The 21,298-nt window shown below is 44.2% G+C and overlaps 1 protein-coding gene across 2 annotated transcripts in view; it reads right to left on the reverse strand.

Moving 5' to 3' along the window:
• LOC115117144 (homeobox protein Meis1) overlaps positions 1 to 18,518 on the reverse strand; it is a 213,816-nt gene extending 195,298 nt beyond the window's left edge. The window contains exons 1-6 of one of the 2 annotated variants that reach the window (XM_065023006.1): positions 18,273 to 18,518; positions 16,039 to 16,259; positions 14,886 to 15,027; positions 14,518 to 14,568; positions 13,906 to 13,956; positions 12,772 to 12,918 (exon numbers count right to left, since the gene is read on the reverse strand). In XM_065023006.1, the coding sequence (XP_064879078.1) occupies positions 12,772 to 12,918; positions 13,906 to 13,956; positions 14,518 to 14,568; positions 14,886 to 15,027; positions 16,039 to 16,235 (588 nt within the window). In that variant the 5' untranslated portion in view covers positions 16,236 to 16,259; positions 18,273 to 18,518. Of the gene's footprint in view, positions 1 to 12,771; positions 12,919 to 13,905; positions 13,957 to 14,517; positions 14,569 to 14,885; positions 15,028 to 16,038; positions 16,260 to 17,815 lie in introns of both variants that reach the window. The other variant, XM_065023005.1, reaches the window with a different exon arrangement.
• Between the last annotated feature and the right edge of the window lie 2,780 nt (positions 18,519 to 21,298).

Genomic DNA, 21,298 nt, shown 5'->3' on the forward strand with positions numbered 1-21,298 from the left:
AGCACTACAAGTGAAGAAGACACAGGATAGTTGTAGAGTCTCTGTGTGTAATCAGTACTACAAGTGAAGAAGACACAGGATAGTTGTAGAGTCTCTGTGTGTAATCAGCACTACAAGTGAAGAAGACACAGGATAGTTGTAGAGTCTCTGTGTGTAATCAGCACTACAAGTGAAGAAGACACAGGATAGTTGTAGAGTCTCTGTGTGTAATCAGTACTACAAGTGAAGAAGACACAGGATAGTTGTAGAGTCTCTGTGTGTAATCAGCACTACAAGTGAAGAAGTGAAGAAGACACAGGATAGTTGTAGAGTCTCTGTGTGTAATCAGCACTACAAGTGAAGAAGACACAGGATAGTTGTAGAGTCTCTGTGTGTAATCAGCACTACAAGTGAAGAAGTGAAGAAGACACAGGATAGTTGTAGAGTCTCTGTGTGTAATCAGCACTACAAGTGAAGAAGACACAGGATAGTTGTAGAGTCTCTGTGTGTAATCAGCACTACAAGTGAAGTTGTAGAGTCTCTGTGTGTAATCAGACACAGGATAGTTGTAGAGTCTCTGTGTGTAATCAGCACTACAAGTGAAGAAGACACAGGATAGTTGTAGAGTCTCTGTGTGTAATCAGCACTACAAGTGAAGAAGTGAAGAAGACACAGGATAGTTGTAGAGTCTCTGTGTGTAATCAGCACTACAAGTGAAGAAGTGAAGAAGACACAGGATAGTTGTAGAGTCTCTGTGTGTAATCAGCACTACAAGTGAAGAAGTGAAGAAGACACAGCATAGTTGACAGGTAATAAAAGGTGTCGTCCTTCAGCAGAACTCAACTGGGTTCACTAGTTAAACACAACGGAAAACGTCTTAGGAACATTTTGCAACAGAAAATGTAAAAATTAGTGTTTCTTATTGGACCAGTCCTGATAATCCCTCCGTGTTTATTCCGTGTGGTGCCTAATGAACTGGACCCTGCTATACCAGTGAGATGCTCTTATTGAATCCCTTAGAGACCTGAGTTAGTCACAGACCTATTGTGAAAGACCCATGGGGGGGGGGGGGGGGGTTGAGGAGGAAAGGAACTTTCCATTAACTGAGTACACACGTGTTAAACCAGGTTATTGTTGGTTTAACTCTAAAACAACTAGGCTCCAGAGAGAGAGGGACAGCAGCCTGAGAAAATAACTTCAAGGAAGAAGCTGAAGACTTACAAGATAACAGAAACCGGTAGATTATGGTTGTCATTTACTACACTATAATCACTAAGACAGTAACGATTACAACACTAAACTATCTATCTTATCGATGGTCTTTAACAGCAAAGGCCAGTAAAATGGTCTATTTTTACTGCCCTGTTCTAAAAGTCCTTTCTATATTCATTGAGATATTGTTTGAAGTGGGGCCTGTTCCTCTGTTTCTGATTCCTTCATGGAATCACCACCTACTTGTTATTCCAGCACTATAAAAGAGGACAAGAAACCCACACAGGTCACGTGGTCAACTCTTTGTATCACTTGTTGAATCGTCCACAGCAGCACCACATTCACTTCTAATGGAAAGGACTAGGCGGGGGGATAGGGGGGGATAGGGGGGGATAGGGGGGCAGGAGAGGGTCAAAGCCCCTCTTTTCAACTACAAAACCCAGCTATTACTGACAATCAGTGGAATAATCCAAAGTTTGTTTTGAAGAACAGGGGAGATTGTCGCTTACAGATGGAGACAGACAGAGAAGGGGGAGAGAGAGAGACAGAAGGAGATAGACAGAGAAGGGGGGACAGAGAGAGAGAGAGAGAGGGAGGGACAGAGAGAGAGAGAGAGAAGGGGGACAGAGAGAGAGAGAGAGAAGGGGGGACAGAGAGAGAGAGAGAAGTGGGGGACAGAGAGAGAGACAGAGAAGGGGACAGAGAGAGAGAGAAGGGGGGGGACAGACAGAGAGAGAGACAGAGACAGAGAGAGAGACAGAGAAGGGGGACAGAGAGAGAGACAGAAGGAGATAGACAGAGAAGGGGGACAGAGAGAGAGAGACAGAGAAGGGGGGACAGAGAGAGAGACAGAAGGAGAGAGACAGAGAAGGGGGACAGAGAGAGAGAGACAGAGAAGGGGGACAGAGAGAGAGACAGAAGGAGAGAGACAGAGAAGGGGGGACAGAGAGAGAGAGACAGAGAAGGGGGGACAGAGAGAGAGACAGAAGGAGAGAGACAGAGAAGGGGGGACAGAGAGAGAGAGACAGAGAAGGGGGGACAGAGAGAGAGAAGGAGATAGACAGAAGGGGGAGATAGACAGAGAAGGGGGGGACAGAGAGAGAGAGAAGGAGAAGAGGGGACAGAGACAGAGAGAGAGACAGAAGGAGATAGACAGAGAAGGGGGACAGAGAGAGAGAGACAGAGAAGGGGGGACAGAGAGAGAGACAGAAGGAGATAGACAGAGAAGGGGGGGACAGAGAGAGAGAGACAGAGAAGGGGGACAGAGAGAAGGAGATAGACAGAAGGGGATAGACAGAGAGACAGAGGGGGGAGAGAGAGAGACAGAAGGAGATAGACAGAGAAGGGGGGACAGAGAGAGAGAGAGACAGAGAAGGGGGACAGAGAGAGACAGAAGGAGATAGACAGAGAAGGGGGACAGAGAGAGAGAGAGACAGAGAAGGGGGGATAGACAGAGAGAGAGACAGAAGGAGATAGACAGAGAAGGGGGACAGAGAGAGAGAGAGGAGATAGACAGAGAGAGAGACAGAAGGAGATAGACAGAGAAGGGGGGGACAGAGAGAGAGAGAGAGAAGGGGGACAGAGAGAGAGACAGAAGGAGATAGACAGAGAAGGGGGGGGGGGACAGAGAGAGACAGAGAGATAGACAGAGAAGGGGGGACAGAGAGAGAGACAGAAGGAGATAGACAGAGAAGGGGGACAGAGAGAGAGAGAGAGAAGGGGGGAGATAGAGAGAGACAGAAGAGGGGGACAGAGAGGGGGGGACAGAGAGAGAGAGATAGACAGAGAAGGGGGGACAGAGAGAGAGACAGAAGGGATAGACAGAGAAGGGAGATAGACAGAGAAGGGACAGAGAGAGAGAGAGAGAGGGGGAGAGAGACAGAGACAGAGAAGGGGGACAGAGAGAGAGAAGGGGGGACAGAGAGAGACAGAGAGAGAAGGGGGGGGACAGAGAGAGAGAGAAGGAGATAGACAGAGAAGGGGGGAGACAGAGAGAGAGAGAGAGAAGACAGAGAGAGAGAGAGACAGAGAAGGGGGGACAGAGAGAGAGAGAGAGAGAGAGAGAGAGAGAGAGAGACAGAGAAGGGGAGAGAGAGAGAGAGAGAGAAGAAGAGAGAGACAGAGAAGATAGACAGAGAAGGGGGACAGAGAGAGAGAGAGAGAGAAGGGGGGACAGAGAGAGAGACAGAAGGAGATAGACAGAGAAGGGGGGACAGAGAGAGAGAGAGAGAGAGAGACAGAGAGAGAGAGAGAGAGAGACAGAGAGGGGGGACAGAGAGAGAGAGAGAGGGGGGGACAGAGAGAGAGACAGAAGGAGATAGACAGAGAAGGGGGACAGAGAGAGAGAGACAGAGAGGAGACAGAGGAGATAGACAGAAGGGGGACAGAGAGAGACAGAGATAGACAGAGAAGGGGGACAGAGAGAGAGAGAGAAGGAGATAGAGAGAGAAGGGGGATAGACAGAGAGAGAGACAGAGAGGAGAGAGACAGAGAGAGGACAGAGAGGGGGACAGAGAGAGAGACAGAGAAGGGGGGACAGAGAGAGAGAGACAGAGAGAGAGAGAGAGATAGGGACAGAGAGAGAGAGACAGAGAAGGGGGAGGGGGACAGAGAGAGGACAGAGAGGAAGGGGGACAGAGAGAGAGAGAGAAGGGGGACAGAGAGAGAGAGAGAGACAGAGAGAGAGAGAGAGAGAGAAGGGGGGACAGAGAGAGAGAGAGAGACAGAGAGGAGAGACAGACAGACAGAGAGGGGGAGGACAGAGAGAGAGACAGAGAGAGATAGACAGAGAAGGGGGGACAGAGAGAGAGACAGAGAGGGGGGACAGAGAGAGAGAGAAGGAGATAGACAGAGAAGGGGGGACAGAGAGAGAGAGAGAGAGAGAGAGAGGGGGGACAGAGAGAGAGACAGAAGGAGATAGACAGAGAAGGGGGACAGAGGAGGAGAGAGAGAGAGAGAGAGAGAGACAGAGAGAGAGAGAGAGACAGAGAAGGGGGGACAGAGGGAGAGACAGAGAGGGGGACAGAGAGAGAGAGAGACAGAGAGAGAGACAGAGAGAGAGAGAGGGAGAGAGAGAGAGAGACAGAAGGAGATAGACAGAGAGAGAGACAGAGAGAGGGGGACAGAGAGACAGAAGGAGAGAGACAGAGAGAGACAGAGAAGGGGGACAGAGAGAGAGAGAGGGGGACAGAGAGACAGAGAAGGGGGGACAGAGAGAGAGACAGACAGAAGGAGATAGACAGAGAAGGGGGGGACAGAGAGAGAGAGACAGAGAAGGAGAGGAGACAGAGAGATAGAGAACAGAGAGAGAGAACAGATGATTAGAGAAGAAGGAGAAGACAGAGAGAGAAGGGTGAGACAGAGAGTGTGTGAGTGTGTGTGTGTGTGAAGGGGGTGAGAGAGCGTGTGTGTAGTGTGTGACAGAGAAGGGGGTGCACAGAAGAGGTGCCCCTAGGAGAGTTTAGGACTTCATTCTGTATGGAAGTTGTTTCCATTGATTGTTGTGGTTTATTTGTTGAAGTTGTGGTGTTGAGGTTGTAGTGTTGAGGTTGTGGTATTATTGTGGTGAGGTTGTGGTGTTGAGGTTGTGGTGTTGACAGAGTGGAGAGTTTGTGGTGTTGAGGTTGTGTATGGAAGGTTGTTGTTGATTGTGGTTGAGGTTGTGGTTTATTTGAGGTTGTGGTGTTGAGGTTGTGGTTGAGGTTGTGGTTGAGGTTGTGGTGTTGAGGTTGTTGAGGTTGTGGTGTTGAGGTTGTGGTGTTGAGGTTGTGGTGTTGAGGTTGTGGTGTTGAGGTTGTGGTGTTGAGGTTGTGGTGTTGAGGTTGTGGTGTTGAGGTTGTGGTTGAGGTTGTAGGTTGTGGTATAGGTTGTGTGTTGAGGTTGTGGTGTTGAGGTTGTGGTGTTGAGGTTGTGGTGTTGAGGTTGTGGTGTTGTGGTTGTGGTGTTGAGGTTGTGGTGTTGAGGGTTGTGGTGTTGAGGTTGTGGTGGTGGTTGTGGCGTTGAGGTTGTGGTGTTGAGGTTGTGGTGTTGAGGTTGTGGTGTTGAGGTTGTGGTGTTGAGGTTGTGGTGTTGAGGTTGTGGTGTTGTGGTTGTGGTGTTGAGGTTGTGGTGTTGAGGTTGTGGTGTTGAGGTTGTTGTTGAGGTTGTGGTGTTGAGGTTGTGGTGTTGAGGTTGTGGTGTTGTGGTTGTGGTGTTGAGGTTGTGGTGTTGAGGTTGTGGTGTTGAGGTTGTGGTGTTGAGGTTGTGGTGTTGAGGTTGTGGTGTTGAGGTTGTGGTGTGGTGTTGTGGTTGTGGTGTTGAGGTTGTGGTGTTGAGGTTGTGGTGTGAGGTTGTGGTGTTGAGGTTGTGGTGGTTGTGTTGAGGTTGTGGTGTTGAGGTTGTGGTGTTGTTGGTTGTGGTTGTTGAGGTTGTGGTGTTGAGGTTGTGGTGTTGAGGTTGTGGTGTTGAGGTTGTGGTGTTGAGGTTGTGGTGTTGAGGTTGTGGTGTTGAGGTTGTGGTGTTGTGGTTGTGGTGTTGAGGTTGTGGTGTTGAGGTTGTGGTGTTGTGGTTGTGGTGTTGTGGTTGTGGTGTTGTGGTTGTGGTGTTGAGGTTGTGGTGTTGAGGTTGTGGTGTTGAGGTTGTGGTGTTGAGGTTGTGGTGTTGAGGTTGTGGTGTGGGTTGTGGCGTTGAGGTTGTGGTGTTGAGGTTGTGGTGTTGTGGTTGTGGTTGTTGAGGTTGTGGTGTTGAGGTTGTGGTGTTGAGGTTGTGGTGTTGAGGTTGTGGTGTTGAGGTTGTGGTGTTGGTTGTGGTGTGAGGTTGTGGTGTTGTGGTTGTGGTGTTGAGGTTGTGGTGTTGTGGTTGTGGTTGTTGTGGTTGTGGTGTTGTGGTTGTGGCGGTTGTGGTTGTGGCGTGAGGTTGTGGTGTTGAGGTTGTGGCGTTGAGGTTGTGGTGTTGAGGTTGTGGTGTTGAGGTTGTGGTGTTGAGGTTGTGGTGTTGAGGTTGTGGTGGTTGTGGTGTTGAGGTTGTGGTGTTGAGGTTGTGGTGTTGAGGTTGTGGTGTTGAGGTTGTGGTGTTGTGGTTGTGGCGTTGAGGTTGTGGCGTTGAGGTTGTGGTGTTGAGGTTGTGGTGTTGAGGTTGTGGTTGTGGTGTTGAGGTTGTGAGGTTGTGGTGTTGAGGTTGTGGTGTTGAGGTTGTGGTGTTGAGGTTGTGGTGTTGAGGTTGTGGTTGAGGTTGTGGTGTTGAGGTTGTGGTGTTGAGGTTGTGGCGTTGAGGTTGTGGTGTTGAGGTTGTGGCGTTGAGGTTGTGGTGTTGAGGTTGTGGCGTTGAGGTTGTGGTGTTGAGGTTGTGGCGTTGGTTGTGGTGTTGAGGTTGTGGTGTTGAGGTTGTGGCGTTGAGGTTGTGGTGTTGAGGTTGTGGCGTTGAGGTTGTGATTTTGAAGTAATTGTTATTCTTTTTGTTTTATTTGGAATGTTAATTGTACTTCCTGTTTGTGAAAAAATGTTTGTACTCAGGGCAGCATTGGGAATGAGACTCTGGTCTCAATTGGGCCTGAATAAATACAAGTTAGTACAATGTGTTTGTCTTACTTCTGATGACACTATTTTTCTTAACCTTCAGGGTTGTATTTATGTAAACACTCACAAAACCTATCAGAATCAAATTCCTTAAGCTATCAGAATGTGCATACACTGGCTCAAAGTGCTCTTCAACCCATTCCAAACAATATGACCAATGAGCATGTTCCTTTTCAATCATTCTAGAACCACTCTGGAAAAAGGAAGAAAAAACAAGGGTCATTTCAATGAACCCCACTTCAGGATGGAGGGCACAATGAACCCCACTTCAGGATGGAGGGCACAATGAACCCCACTTCAGGATGGAGGGCACAATGAACCCCACTTCAGGATGGAGGGCACAATGAACCCCACTTCAGGATGGAGGGCACAATGAAACCCACTTCAGGATGGAGGGCACAATGAACCCCACTTCAGGATGGAGGGCACAATGAACCCCACTTCAGGATGGAGGGCACAATGAACCCCACTTCAGGATGGAGGGCACAATGAACCCCACTTCAGGATGGAGGGCACAATGAACCCCACTTCAGTATGGAGGGCACAGTGAACCCCACTTCAGGATGGAGGGCACAATGAACCCCACTTCAGTATGGAGGGCACAGTGAACCCCACTTCAGGATGGAGGGCGCAATGAACCCCACTTCAGGATGGAGGGCACAATGAGCCCCACTTCAGGATGGAGGGCACAATGAGCCCCACTTCAGGATGGAGGGCACAATGAACCCCACTTCAGGATGGAGGGCACAATGAACCCCACTTCAGGATGGAGGGCACAATGAACCCCACTTCAGGATGGAGGGCACAATGAACCCCACTTCAGGATGGAGGGCACAATGAACCCCACTTCAGTATGGAGGGCACAGTGAACCCCACTTCAGGATGGAGGGCGCAATGAACCCCACTTCAGGATGGAGGGCACAATGAACCCCACTTCAGGATGGAGGGCACAATGAACCCCACTTCAGGATGGAGGGCACAATGAACCCCACTTCAGGATGGAGGGCACAATGAACCCCACTTCAGGATGGAGGGCACAATAGAGGAGAAGAGCTCACCAGATGCAGTGTCCATAGCGTTATTATCACAGCATCTAGACAGCCTGGGGATGCCACCCAAGTGGCACCCTATTCCCTACATAGTGCACTACTTTTGACCAGGGCCCATCCCTACATAGTGCACTACATTTGAACAGAGCCCTTTGGACCCTGGACAAAAGTAGTGCACTAAATAGGGAATAGGGTGCAGCAGTTTTGCACTCTCTCTGAGCTTGTCACAAAGTTCATTAGCAGATTTGCTTGCGCACCTTCCTTCTGCTTCTCTGCAATGAAAGACAACTGTGCAAACGGAGCGCTAGCTGCTGCTGTGGAACGACCTCCCATCTCGTTGCTCACTCAGAGCAGTGGAGAGCCATGTGTGGGCTAGGCAAATACGTATGCAATCGGCAAGGCAACAAGCACCATGTCATCAACAACACAGAGGAGAGATTAAGCCCTGGGTGGGGATATGTATACATGGGCCACGTCTGCATGTATGACTGAAGGACTTTAAAACTACAGAATATGGAGCAGTCTTCCTATACTAGTTTTATGTGTTTTAGTTGTCCTGTGGAATCTTAGCTGTCCTGTGGAATCTTAGCTGTCCTGTGGAATCTTAGCTGTCCTGTGGAATCTTAGCTGTCCTGTGGAATCTTAGCTGTCCTGTGGAATCTTAGTTGTCCTGTGGAATCTTAGCTGTCCTGTGGAATCTTAGCTGTCCTGTGGAATCTTAGCTGTCCTGTGGAATCTTAGCTGTCCTGTGGAATCTTAGCTGTCCTGTGGAATCTTAGCTGTCCTGTGGAATCTTAGTTGTCCTGTGGAATCTTAGAAATCTTAGTTGTCCTGTGGAATCTTAGCTGTCCTGTGGAATCTTAGTTGTCCTGTGGAATCTTAGCTGTCCTGTGGAATCTTAGCTGTCCTGTGGAATCTTAGCTGTCCTGTGGAATCTTAGCTGTCCTGTGGAATCTTAGTTGTCCTGTGGAATCTTAGTTGTCCTGTGGAATCTTAGTTGTCCTGTGGTCCTGTGGAATCTTAGTTGTCCTGTGGAATCTTAGTGTCCTGTGGAATCTTAGCTGTCCTGGAATCTTAGCTGTCCTGTGGAATCTTAGTTGTCCTGTGGAATCTTAGTTGTCCTGTGGAATCTTAGTTGTCCTGTGGAATCTTAGTTGTCCTGTGGAATCTTAGTTGTCCTGTGGAATCTTAGCTGTCCTGTGGAATCTTAGCTGTCGTGTGGAATCTTAGCTGTCCTGTGGAATCTTAGTTGTCCTGTGGAATCTTAGTTGTCCTGTGGAATCTTAGTTGTCCTGTGGAATCTTAGTTGTCCTGTGGAATCTTAGTTGTCCTGTGGAATCTTAGTTGTCCTGTGGAATCTTAGCTGTCCTGTGGAGTTGTCCTGTGGAATCTTAGTTGTCCTGTGGAATCTTAGTTGTCCTGTGGAATCTTAGTTGTCCTGTGGAATCTTAGTTGTCCTGTGGAATCTTAGTTGTCCTGTGGAATCTTAGTTGTCCTGTGGAATCTTAGTTGTCCTGTGGAATCTTAGTTGTCCTGTGGAATCTTAGTTGTCCTGTGGAATCTTAGTTGTCCTGTGGAATCTTAGCTGTCGTGTGGAATCTTAGCTGTCGTGTGGAATCTTAGCTGTCCTGTGGAATCTTAGTTGTCGTGTGGAATCTTATCTGTCCTGTGGAATCTTAGCTGTCGTGTGGAATCTTAGCTGTCGTGTGGAATCTTAGCTGTCGTGTGGAATCTTAGTTGTCGTGTGGAATCTTAGTTGTCGTGTGGAATCTTAGTTGTCGTGTGGAATCTTAGTTGTCGTGTGGAATCTTAGTTGTCGTGTGGAATCTTAGTTGCCCTGTGGAATCTTAGTTGCCCTGTGGAATCTTAGTTGCCCTGTGGAATCTTAGTTGTCGTGTGGAATCTTAGTTGTCGTGTGGAATCTTAGTTGTCGTGTGGAATCTTAGTTGTCGTGTGGAATCTTAGTTGTCGTGTGGAATCTTAGTTGTCGTGTGGAATCTTAGTTGTCGTGTGGAATCTGCGTTGATGAAGCCTAGGAACATGCAAGCACATTATTTCCTAGCATCACCTATTCCCGTGGAGGAGACTAGACAATATGCTAAGAAGTGTATCACTTTTTAGTTGTTTTGAAATGTGTTATGTTCACATGAACACCACTTAACAAAAAGACTAAAGGAAACTATTTATGGAAATGTTTGACTACCCTTCAAGTGGGTGAAAATGAGCAGGGAGAGGGTGGGGTCAAATGTCGTACATAAAGGGGTTAAATATGTTCAATAAATGTGGTAAAACTAGTTTTCTAGGGAGAAGGAGGGTTTTAAAGGGAGCATGTAGCCAGGCTGGGCTCTCTCACGCACACACACGCACACGCACACCCAAACTGGCTTGGTCACATTCACAAGCCTTCACAGCCAGACTCTCTCCCTCTCTCTATGACTGTTTCACCTCTCCTGAAATGCTCTTATCCGCTCCTGTTTTTGACAAGAGGCGCCCTGCGTCCTTCCTGCATGCGCTACTTTCCTGCGCAAAGCAAGAGACAAGCAAAATAACAAGGAGAGGAAAAAAAGATGGAAGAGTCGGAACGGAACATTATTGGTTCAATGCTTGGGTGCACAAGCTGCTAGTAACTCGGCGCAGACCCTGGACTTTAATAAATTCAAAGTACTATTTTTTTTGCCCTTTTCTGCTACAGTCCCCTCGCTGGAATAAATTGGTTTGTGCATAAATGAGCTTCCGTTCCTTCTTGTTAACAAATTCTCTATATTTTTTCCAGTCCAATTCAACGTTATGCCCCAGGGCGTATATTAACAATACATATGGATAGAGATAATTCTCACACCGCGCTAATCCGTTAAGGGTGTCACAGCCGCCTAACAAACGCAAAAGCATAAAATGTCCTACAAGAAATACAAAATACTAAAATACATAGCCTATATTCAGCTCAGCTGGAAAGTATCGCGATAAAACAAGTGCAGTTTCATTTAATTGAAAACGGTCTTATCTTTGAGCCAAAGACCCCTCAGCGCTCTCTGGATAAGTTAATTTGTGGTTTATGGATCATTAAGCAGATATGCCTAAAATGTAGGCTAGCTGCACTACTTTGTATTGTATCATAATCTTACTCTGAAATATCAGAAATGTAATTGATATGGACATATTCCAGATCTGTCAGAACAGTTTTACATAGAGACCTATTAATGCGCTTCACAGCGGAGACACTGTCAACCTATATGCCTATATGATATTAGCCTCAATATTTAGGCTACAAGGAAGGCCATCATTAGATTAAAATAGGGCATGTCTTCATCTTAAAGTCAATTAAAGTACCATATCACTGCCCGCGAGCACAACATGATGTGCTTCATATACCTACAAACCCTAGGGTGCTCGCGAAGCCTATATTTCGATACCCCTTTATCTTCCACAGTTTCACTCATATCTCAGACTATCTAGGCGCAACGTCTTTGACAAGGTCCCCAAAGAATACGCGTTCAAAGAAACACTTAAGTGCACAATTGGCATCATGTTATTTAATTCTGCTTTTGAATTAAATGAAGTGTTATCTGGCGGGGCGATCTGCCTCATTAGCATAATCATTAATATGGGGCTGGTGACGGAGAAAGAGAGAGAGCGCGAGAGAGAGGAAGCTTGAGGCAGGCAGGGGGTCGCTCCCATTTTGGTCCCAGCTCCTCCATGAATGACGATGCCTAGGCTATACTGCCTGCTAACTACGCTATTCACCACAGAACATGGAAGCTGCTCGCTGCCACTCTCTCCGGAGCACTACAACAGACCGCCAGCTCTAGCCGGCCACTCAACCATATGGAGGTCCACGGATTTAAATTATTTAGCCTAATCGCTTCATTACTTTTTATATCTGCCTAGCCGCTAATCTCTTTAATTTGGCCACTTGTTTTTTTCCCTTCATCGGTATCCATAGCCTATGTCTCTGAGGGCCTTCATTCATTCTTCTCTAAAACCCTAACAGAGATAACTTTCGAAAATATAGGCCTATTTTGTTAATGAAATAAGAAAAGCTGTGTCTCTATTCAGGCTACAAAATGAAGCATGCTATTAATGGCCTAAAATCCACCGCATAAAAGATAGGGCTATAGATTTGCATAATTCTAATCATTATTACTGTTATCATTATTTAATGGCAATACGGACCATTAGGGTCATGCCTGCGCGCGCACTACAATGTCCCTCGAGAGCGAGCAGCCAGTGGAGCACATAATGAAGGATGTGCTGATATCGCTACTGCTGCCCGCGACTCACAATAGGAAACATTCCCCTAATCTAGCCTACTGCCTTGTCCTAATCTAGCCTACTGCCAAGTAGCTTTCAAAATCAAACCGTAATTTCAGCAAGTGCCATGGAATCTCTCTCTGTCTTCGCGCTTTAAAGCACAAAGTGGTCACGAATAGGGCTATTCGCCTAAGCAATGTGCGCTCATGTCTGAGGAAAAATACTGACAAGACACCTAATGAACCGTAAACTACAACGGGAAATCCAAGGCAACTAAACCCACGGTCTCAGTCCCTCCGGTGAGATAACAAACTATGCGTTTGGCCTCTCCACAGTAGCTGCTGCGTGGTAATATAAATGCACTGGTGACGTTTCGTTTTGATTAAAAAATAGAAGACAGAGGTGGTGGAGAGGAGGAGGAAAATAAGAAAAGGGAAAGATGGCTAAATTAAAATGGACAAGAAGCAGGTCAAGTTTATGGCGATGCTTTCTCGGGCTAATCTCCCCCGGGTCGGTTCCCGGATCAAACCTTAATGGGCCAATAATGGATACATTATACAGAGAAATTTTCATTCCAATGGAATCTAAAACGGTCTTAATCGTATGCAAATAACAGCGTCTCGCGGAGAAGTGACCCAGAAGACACCACACTGAATATTCCCAGTCGAGAGAGAGAGAGAGAGAGAGAGAGAGAGAGAGAGAGAGAGAGAGCGAGAGAGATGTGACATTACCTGATCAAGAGGCCCGGATGATCTTGTTATTTCCTCGTTGTCCGATTTTGATCCGCCCTCTCTGTCGTCGATCACCAAGTCGATGGGCATCTTTCCTTTCAGACAGCTGATGTACCGGTGACAGAAATTGTCACATAGTTCGTGTACCTATAGAACAACATAAAAGAGAATAGGAAAACACACCGAAAGAAAAGACATGAGCTACTGTATATCTGACACATGCCTGCAACTACAAAGCTACAAGCCACCTGGACAACCTGGTCCAAATGGGTTGAGGCGAGCACGTGGTGTTGCTGTGCGCTCCCACGTGACCAGCCGAATCCAGAAATATGAAATAACTTTATTACAGAGAAAAATTGAGACTTCAACGAAAATTGACAATGACAAGAAGACTGGCGGGCTACAACCTAGTCAACACCCGTGTTAAATGTATCAGTGCCCCAGGTTGTGTCCATTAGGGAGGTGGTGGGGTGACCCGACTGATTGACATTTAAGGTAAACTGCTTCATTTCCTCCAGTGATTCCATTATTACCACCGACCCAACCCGGTGCATGTCGCCTGGTCATGCCGAGGATGGTGCATGCTGTATGGGCTAAATGCATCGCTACACAATGCTGCTATACAGCCTGCAACGACCCTTCTGTTATATAATGTTTTGAATTGTATTAAAATAGCCCAACACTCGGCCTACTGAAAGGTAATTAACAATCATTTCAACTGATCAATTGTTTGGACAGTGGGCTACCATTGGTAAAACATCAATGTACCATATAAAAAATAGCTCACTAATGTCACGCCAATCTATGCTACAGCGGGCTACTTTTCTCGGCCTTTAGCATTCTCCAATACCTACAGCGCGTATAACATACTTTAAATTATATATTAATTCACCTTGTATGTAATCTACACCAAAATAAACTATTAGCTCTCAGAGAGATTTGGTCACAGAGATATCCGCTCCCTGCAGTTGTAGCAGCTCGCGTTGTGATTAGGCTACAACGCGGAAGAGAAATAAGCCCCATGATTGATTTCGACACTAATTATAGTCGACTAGAAAAATACATTTATGCAAATGTCGCCCATAGCTATGAAGTGTGACAAGGCCAGGCAGCAACAGGGAGCTGGGATATTACCTTTTCCAACTCCAGAAGATGAAACCGTAAAACTTGAATGGCTTGAATCATCTGAAAAATTTAAATAACAATAAAAAAAGATTAGCTTGTAAAATGTCCTAATATGAAATAGGCATATGTTTCTGGATATGATATAAGAAACTAGAATGGAGAAAATTATTCATGTTAAATTGGATTTTGAATTTTGATTTTATGTCGAGCTGATATTCAACATTATAAGCGTACGGCATGACAACATTGGCTAATCAATCAAACACAATAGAAGCTATCCCAGACATAAGCATTGGATATCCTACATTACAAGTGAAAACTATTAACATAATAACGTGCCATCGAGGGAAATGTAGTCCAAATCCATTTGACAGCTTTCTAATACGGCCCTCAAAAGATGGTTATCTACGGTGACAACCGAGGGCTAATCATGAAATCAAACTATCCGGATTGAAGAACAACAACCTCCAGTCGTTGGATAAACTTGTTGAACTATAACAGCGTCTGGTGTTCAGAAACCGTGACATAATATGAAGGCAAGCCCTGATATGTTGGATACATCCACGTTGACTCTTAGTCCTTAGCCCACTTCTTGAATGATCAAATCAATATTTGTCTTACCAGGTTATCCAGTTCTGGATTCGATGAAAATAACGGCTTTTCTGCCCGAATCTAAAACCACAAAATCATGAACACTTCAACACTTATGGGCAACATCAGTGAGAAAATAATAATGTATTTAATATTAAAATAGTATTCCCAATATTGAACAATGTGTTAAACATAAACTACTGTTAGGCATAACAAATACTATAGACTACTTCTAAACGATACACGCTTCAAAACATTTCCAATGCTAAACTTTACAATAACATTTAATTACACTAACAAAATACCCTGCTTATTAAAAACATGGGCTTATGCTCAGCCACACACATCGTATGCATAATGTAGCCTATGTTAATAACGCGTAACGTTTTTTCACCGACCTGTTTTGCAAACACTGCTATATCTTCATTGAAAGATTCCGACGAACAAACGTCTCCTCCCGCGACCCCAGGCTCTCTGGGCGTGCAAGTCGCTAATTCACATTTCTCAAAAATCAGTGCAAGCAGGGGGAACAGGGGGTGCCTGCATGGAATCAAACACAATAGCAAATGTCACCGCAGAGAACAAGGCCGGGGTCAACACTGGTTCTATAAGCTAGTCTCAACAACTAGGCATAGCTCTGGGAATTGGTGATATGTGTATGCTGTTTTATGTATGGCGTTTATAGCCTATTAGTGCAGAAAAATATTCAGACGATATAGTTTTTACTGACATATAATTGTGTCAAATGATTTGAATAAAATGTACTTTTTTTTGTGCAGCACTGTATTTTCTCCTAAGCCTACAGGCTAGATCTGCCTTTGTCTTTGAAAATATCTAATGTTTAATATGTGCAATTTGTTCCATTTTAGTCTCATTTGTAAATTTGCGGATATGACCGTTCTGGAAATGTTAGGGCCAATGTCTAGAATTTAAGAAAAATATGGCGCTCTCAAGTAAGCCTACCATTGAACTGAGTAAATAGTTAAATTATTTGTGACATGTTCAGTCACCGTACATACATCATGCTTTGGCATTTTAATTAACTCATCTAAATTAATGTAGGGTGTGCATAATTTTGGGTGTCTGTTTTATTACATAAAACTCCTCGAAATTGGCCATATAACATGACCATTGCACACCATTTAGTTATATTAATATGTAGTAATCAATTACAGGTCCTTGTAAAACTACAATAAACTCATTGGAATTTTAATTTCCAAAACATATAGCCTAAAATGTGCTGCTGCACATAGTAGCTATTGGTCTGCATAATATTTTGTGTCACCAAATATCCTAGCCTATATTTTGAGTACATAAGCATACAACTTTGTCCCAAGTTATAGAAGTCAACACAACTTTCGACAATAAATTATTCTTACAAAAAAAGTTCCAAAACAACAATAATTCCCACGTGTATTTGACTTTTTCCCATCCGCTCTTCACGGCCTAATAGTCTACACATGTTCAACTCCAACAAGAAAATCAACCAAAACATATGAAATACCACACAAAGTTGCTCATATATAACCTCCGTAAGCTACAGTCACCTACCCATATATCTGGTCTTTATCTCTCTTCAGGGCGTCGTTGACGGACGAGCCCATGCTAGGCGGCATGGCGTTGCTGTGAGCTGTGTGCGGGTACTGGTGTGAGTGTAGCTGGGGGCCGTGGTTGAGGTGGACGGCCTGCATGGAGCGGGCACCGTGCGGGTCGCCGTACATGGTGGTGGGGATACCCACCCCGTCCATCCCGTAGTGGGGCAAGTCTTCGTACTGTATACACAATAACAACACAGTTTCCTACTGAATGGACAGTTATAGGACTGTGATGGTTTTACGCACTTTGCAGACAACAATATAACGTGTAAATAGTAACCTACCAAGAATAAATAAAAAGTTAAGTCTACCGAGGTTGGCCTTAGTGACCTTGTTTATATTCAAGCATATAATACCCCTAAAGTTCAACTGTAGCTCTAAGTGTATTTTAAATATTTACACCACCATATAAGAAATAGTAACAAAATAGGGATAATCTCGTTAAAACATGATTCAAATCTGATATTTAATTCCAAAGCTAGGCAACTAAATAGCAAAAACGGAAATATATATGAGCAGGATAAAACGGATGACAAGCATGTTTCGTCTTTGTGTATTTGGAATGATTTGATAGTAGGCTTTCACAACATCTAGTCTCTTTAATTACAGTGTTTGCTCATTTTAGAGCATCATTAGAATTGTGTAACATTGGTTTCTCTGTTATTACACGCCAAATACACCATCATTCATATATTTAACAAACGCAGTTAAATTGATGTTTCTGTTTCTCATATAATGATGATCATTGAAGATGTCTAGTATAGATAGATGAACATTTAAACCGAAGTCATTTGTAGTTATAAGTTGTCTACATATTTTCCATGCCCATACGCCCACACTAAATGTGTGCCTGAATATGTCTTTTCACACAGACATACAACACGTATAACACGTTGACTAAAAGTTCAAACAACATTTATGTTGGGGCCTATTTCTTTAACGAATTAATGAGTGATTTTAATGATGTATTGTGGACTCTGAACGTGACACGGTATTATAAAGACTACCATTTAGACCCTGACACGTGGAGAGGTGCACAAATGACCCGCGTGGTACTGATGTAGTGTGTCTCTCCATCAAGCAAAAGGTCTTTGAATAATAAGTGTGATCTCTCTTACATTTCATTTAAAAAAATTCTGCCATCTATTCGAGTATTCCGGGGGTTTTAGGCTATGTATCAAATCATATGTCATCACATCATGAAAATGTGTTTTATTAGCATATGCAAAAATGTTTTTTTTAACCCAAATTACTCAATTAAACGTTATTAGGCCTACTTTGTAATAAACTACAATTGAGGATGCAACTCTAGATGATAATGAATTATAATCTCAAAAAAATTTCATTTACATGAATTTGATGAGTTACAAAAATGACTAAAGTAATTTAAATTCGACTTTGGAAGTATAAAGTTTGTGTTTGTTTGGTCCCATTGCTCCTTGTTTCTCTTCCAGTAACTGGCCTGTCAAGACTAATCTGGAAACAGCAAATAGGATGACACTTCTAATGTCCCTAGTCGGGGCGTTCGCGAAGCAGCAAATATGTGCGTCCGTGCGTAATATTGTGCCAAAGATGCAAAACTGCAAAACATGGAATTCGGTCCAGCGGGGTCTTGAAGAAGAAAGTAAAGTTTCGCCGCGAGCGTCTGTCATTGGCCACGTTACCGTGTTCATGGCTTTGCATTTTCACAGTGGAGTTACAGTGAAACTTTTCGGGATAGTCTTGCTACGTACCCGCTGCGCCATATCCCTCCTCTAGTCCCTCTCTTCTTCTCTCCTTTCGCTTCGGATATATCCCCTAAGAGGCCAGGGTGAAGAACAAATAAAAACGCAAATTCCAAATGCGAAATCTTTCAAAAATCCGTATTTCTTGCAAGAGAAATGCAACGATGAATTCAAGCCAGCCCTCTTCAGCTGAAGTTCAGTCCAAAGCAACCGCGAATAGGGCCTGAGCTATCCCCAGGGCAGTGGCATAGGGAGAGAAAGCGCAGTCTTATTTTCCCAAAAAACAGTATGAAAATACCCCTCAAAACAAAACTAGCGAAGTCTCATGGCTTTTTGCCACCACGCCTGTCAATCAAACGCCGAGGCTTGTCAAAGTAGCCCGGAATGAATGATGATCCGCGCGGCGCTTCCACGGGTTAGCACACCTAATGTGAATAGTCAAATGCACACAAAACATTCAGCTCACTCGTTTTTCTTTTGGTCACTCTCGGCTCCTGGGTTGATTTTTTAAAACGCAAAAGCCCTGTAAAGGAGATCAGGAGGAGGTGGGGTGATAATTCAGGCTTAGTCTTTCTTAAAGGAGCAGCCCTCGATCGATGCTGTGCTCAGTCGCCAACTCCTCGTTGGTTTGTGTACAATGGGTGCGAGTAGTTGGGAAACGCGACTGAGGAGTGGATATGGACCAGACTGCCGAAACCCGGAAGTAGTGGTGGCCATAACAGGTCGCGTTATACACAATGCGAATGGGCTACATCAAGTCGCGCGGAGAGGAGGGGGGTGTCGTGGGAGGACCTTCGAAAGCTCGAGTTGAGCAGTCAGTGGGTATTCCGAGCCCCTGTCTGTTTGTGTTCTAGGCTATAGGGAGAATATCCCTCAGCCCCTGGCGGTGTTGCTCTGGTCAAAGCCATGCATGCATAGCTTTAGCCTCGGCGTGTGGGATATCACCCTGACTCTTGGTCGTGTAGTCGACTTTACTGTAGTGTTTGTTTGACTCATGTTTTTTTTTCTATTTACAAATGTGGATTTTCCAACTAATCCCAAGATGAAGATGATCGTCTCAGGACTTTGATGCCGTTCCAGATTTGAATCATGTGAAAACTAGTAGGCTACTAGGTAGAAGAGAACCCAATGGGAACACACTGGTTGGATCAACGTTGTTTCCACCTCATTTCAATAAAATGATGTTGCACCAACGTGCCCAGTAGGAAACGCCTTGCAGTATGCTATTGTAATTATATTTATATCCGTGACAAATCCATGTTTTTGAACGGAAGTTAAATCTTAAATAAACCTATGGTGATGTCCTTCTAAAGGGCTCTTGGTTGCAACACACCCGGCCTTTCCTCTTTGACCATTTACGCAGTTTCCACCTTGAACACGTCTATGCACTTAATCATTCCTATTAATGTCTCATCTCTGTTATTGTGGAGATGTCTTTATCTATTTGGACTAGAACTGGGCGGGACTCCCTAAACACATGTAATTTCGATACAGCTATGACTGTTCTTAGCAGGTTAGGAGAATGTATGCAGCAGGTTAGGAAGATTAACATAGCAGGTTAGGAGACTTAGGTTAAGGTTAGGAAAATGGTTAGTGTAAGGGTTAGCAAAAATGCTCTCCTAACCTGCTATGAGAAGTCACTTGAGTCGAAGTGGCATGTTTTTAGGGAATATCCCATAAGTCCCTTCTGCAAAACAGCAGATTCATAATTTCATATCACACTTTTACATTAGACTTTACATCGTCTTACAGTAAGTAGCCTATTTGATTTGGGAGAAATTGTTGAATTGCTCGATTAGAGATATATTTATATATATATATATATATATATATCGTTAGGTTTGATGAAGTTAGTGTGCCCAATACTGTATAGGCCATTGACAACATTTTGGTATTTTTTCGTAAAATATATATATATTTGACGAACAATCTGTTTACAAAAGCATTTTGATGGTGCTGTATAATTGGTCTTTCTTTAAAACTGAAGCTGAAAAAGTCACTAGATTAGAGTTTCTCTATCATGTCAGCTTCATGTTGCTGTCAGAGTGCTACAGAGTGGTACAGTTCTCCGTTGTGCCCTCCGTCACCCATTCCCCCTCTCTGCGCCGAATGGGCCGTTCCGAGTCGCTGCACGCTCACCGAGTCCGCCCGGGGTGTCCAATGGAAGCACGGCACAGTGATGCGAGTCCCCTATTGGATCTCGAGATTATCAATTATTTGGTGATTGATCGATTTCAGGCCACATTGGTGGGGAGCTGCAAAACAAAACGTTGCTCGCAAATTAAAAACATGTCTTTTGTAATAAATCTATATATACATTTCACAAAATGTTTGAATATTTCACAAACCCTAGCTCGTTCTCATTTGTCTTTTAGGCTTCTCGCTCTTCACTCTCTCTCTCTCTCTCAATAACACAATAACACACACATGTTCTATTTTCCAACTCTTTCCTACTTGTCCTTACTTTCTAAAACTTTTCCGAGATAGTCTCTATATATTTAATATCTATGCATTTTAAACCGATATAATAACTCATCATACGTTTTATTGGGTTGATTTTACCCCAGATTAAAAACTTTAACTTTGTTAAATATTCTCTATAATCGGATTACCGTGTTATTTGGTCAATAAAGGACATTTTATTCCTCACAATGACCCCTTTGTCACCGTGTGCACATAGGACTATGTAGCTTACTGTCGAGTGTAAAAGGGCGATTTATAATATCTATTTACAAACCGATTTATGGAAAAGGAACCATAGATCTATTATATTAGGCTACACAACTCTGAAATCAATGAAAATCGTTGACAAAGTATACATTCAAATGTATGTATTTCTTTATAATTTTCAATACAATATATGCTTATATTGCTTGAACTAGGTGGATGTATACATGTTAGTCTACATTACTGATAAGAAGCTATTCAAACGAGTTACTACACTTGTTTCAACACAAATGCCAGAAGAGAGTGGGCTACAGGCTATATGATTATGTTCAGCCTGGGCAGCTATATGTGCATATACATGTTACATTTCTCTCTCTCTCGCGCGCGCTCTCTCTCGCTCTCTCTCTATTTACATATTTATATATATATATATATATATATATATATATATATATATATATATATATATATATGTATGTATTACCTGTACGTATAGACAACTTATTTCACACAAATGCCAGGAGAGAATGGCCTTTCATATGGCTCCGCTATGTCTTCTGATTATGCTAAGCCATCCCGTCGCTGTTCATAACGTGTTACTCCAAACGCCCTGATGACAAGGTGTTTGAAGTTAGCCTGCAGATTCATCTGTCATCGATCATAATGCCCCGCTGCCAGCCGCACTGTCATATTAGATAATACGGCGTTCACACATTCAGACGCGACTCCCGTGGTACCACCACCACCAGTCCCGAGCCGTGGGATCCAAATTTACAGTCACGAAATTACTATTAAAGCCCCGTGCACCGACCGACGGATGAGTGA

This window comes from Oncorhynchus nerka, linkage group LG10 (genome assembly GCF_034236695.1).
Source record: "Oncorhynchus nerka isolate Pitt River linkage group LG10, Oner_Uvic_2.0, whole genome shotgun sequence".
Classification (NCBI taxonomy): Eukaryota; Metazoa; Chordata; class Actinopteri; order Salmoniformes; family Salmonidae; genus Oncorhynchus; species Oncorhynchus nerka.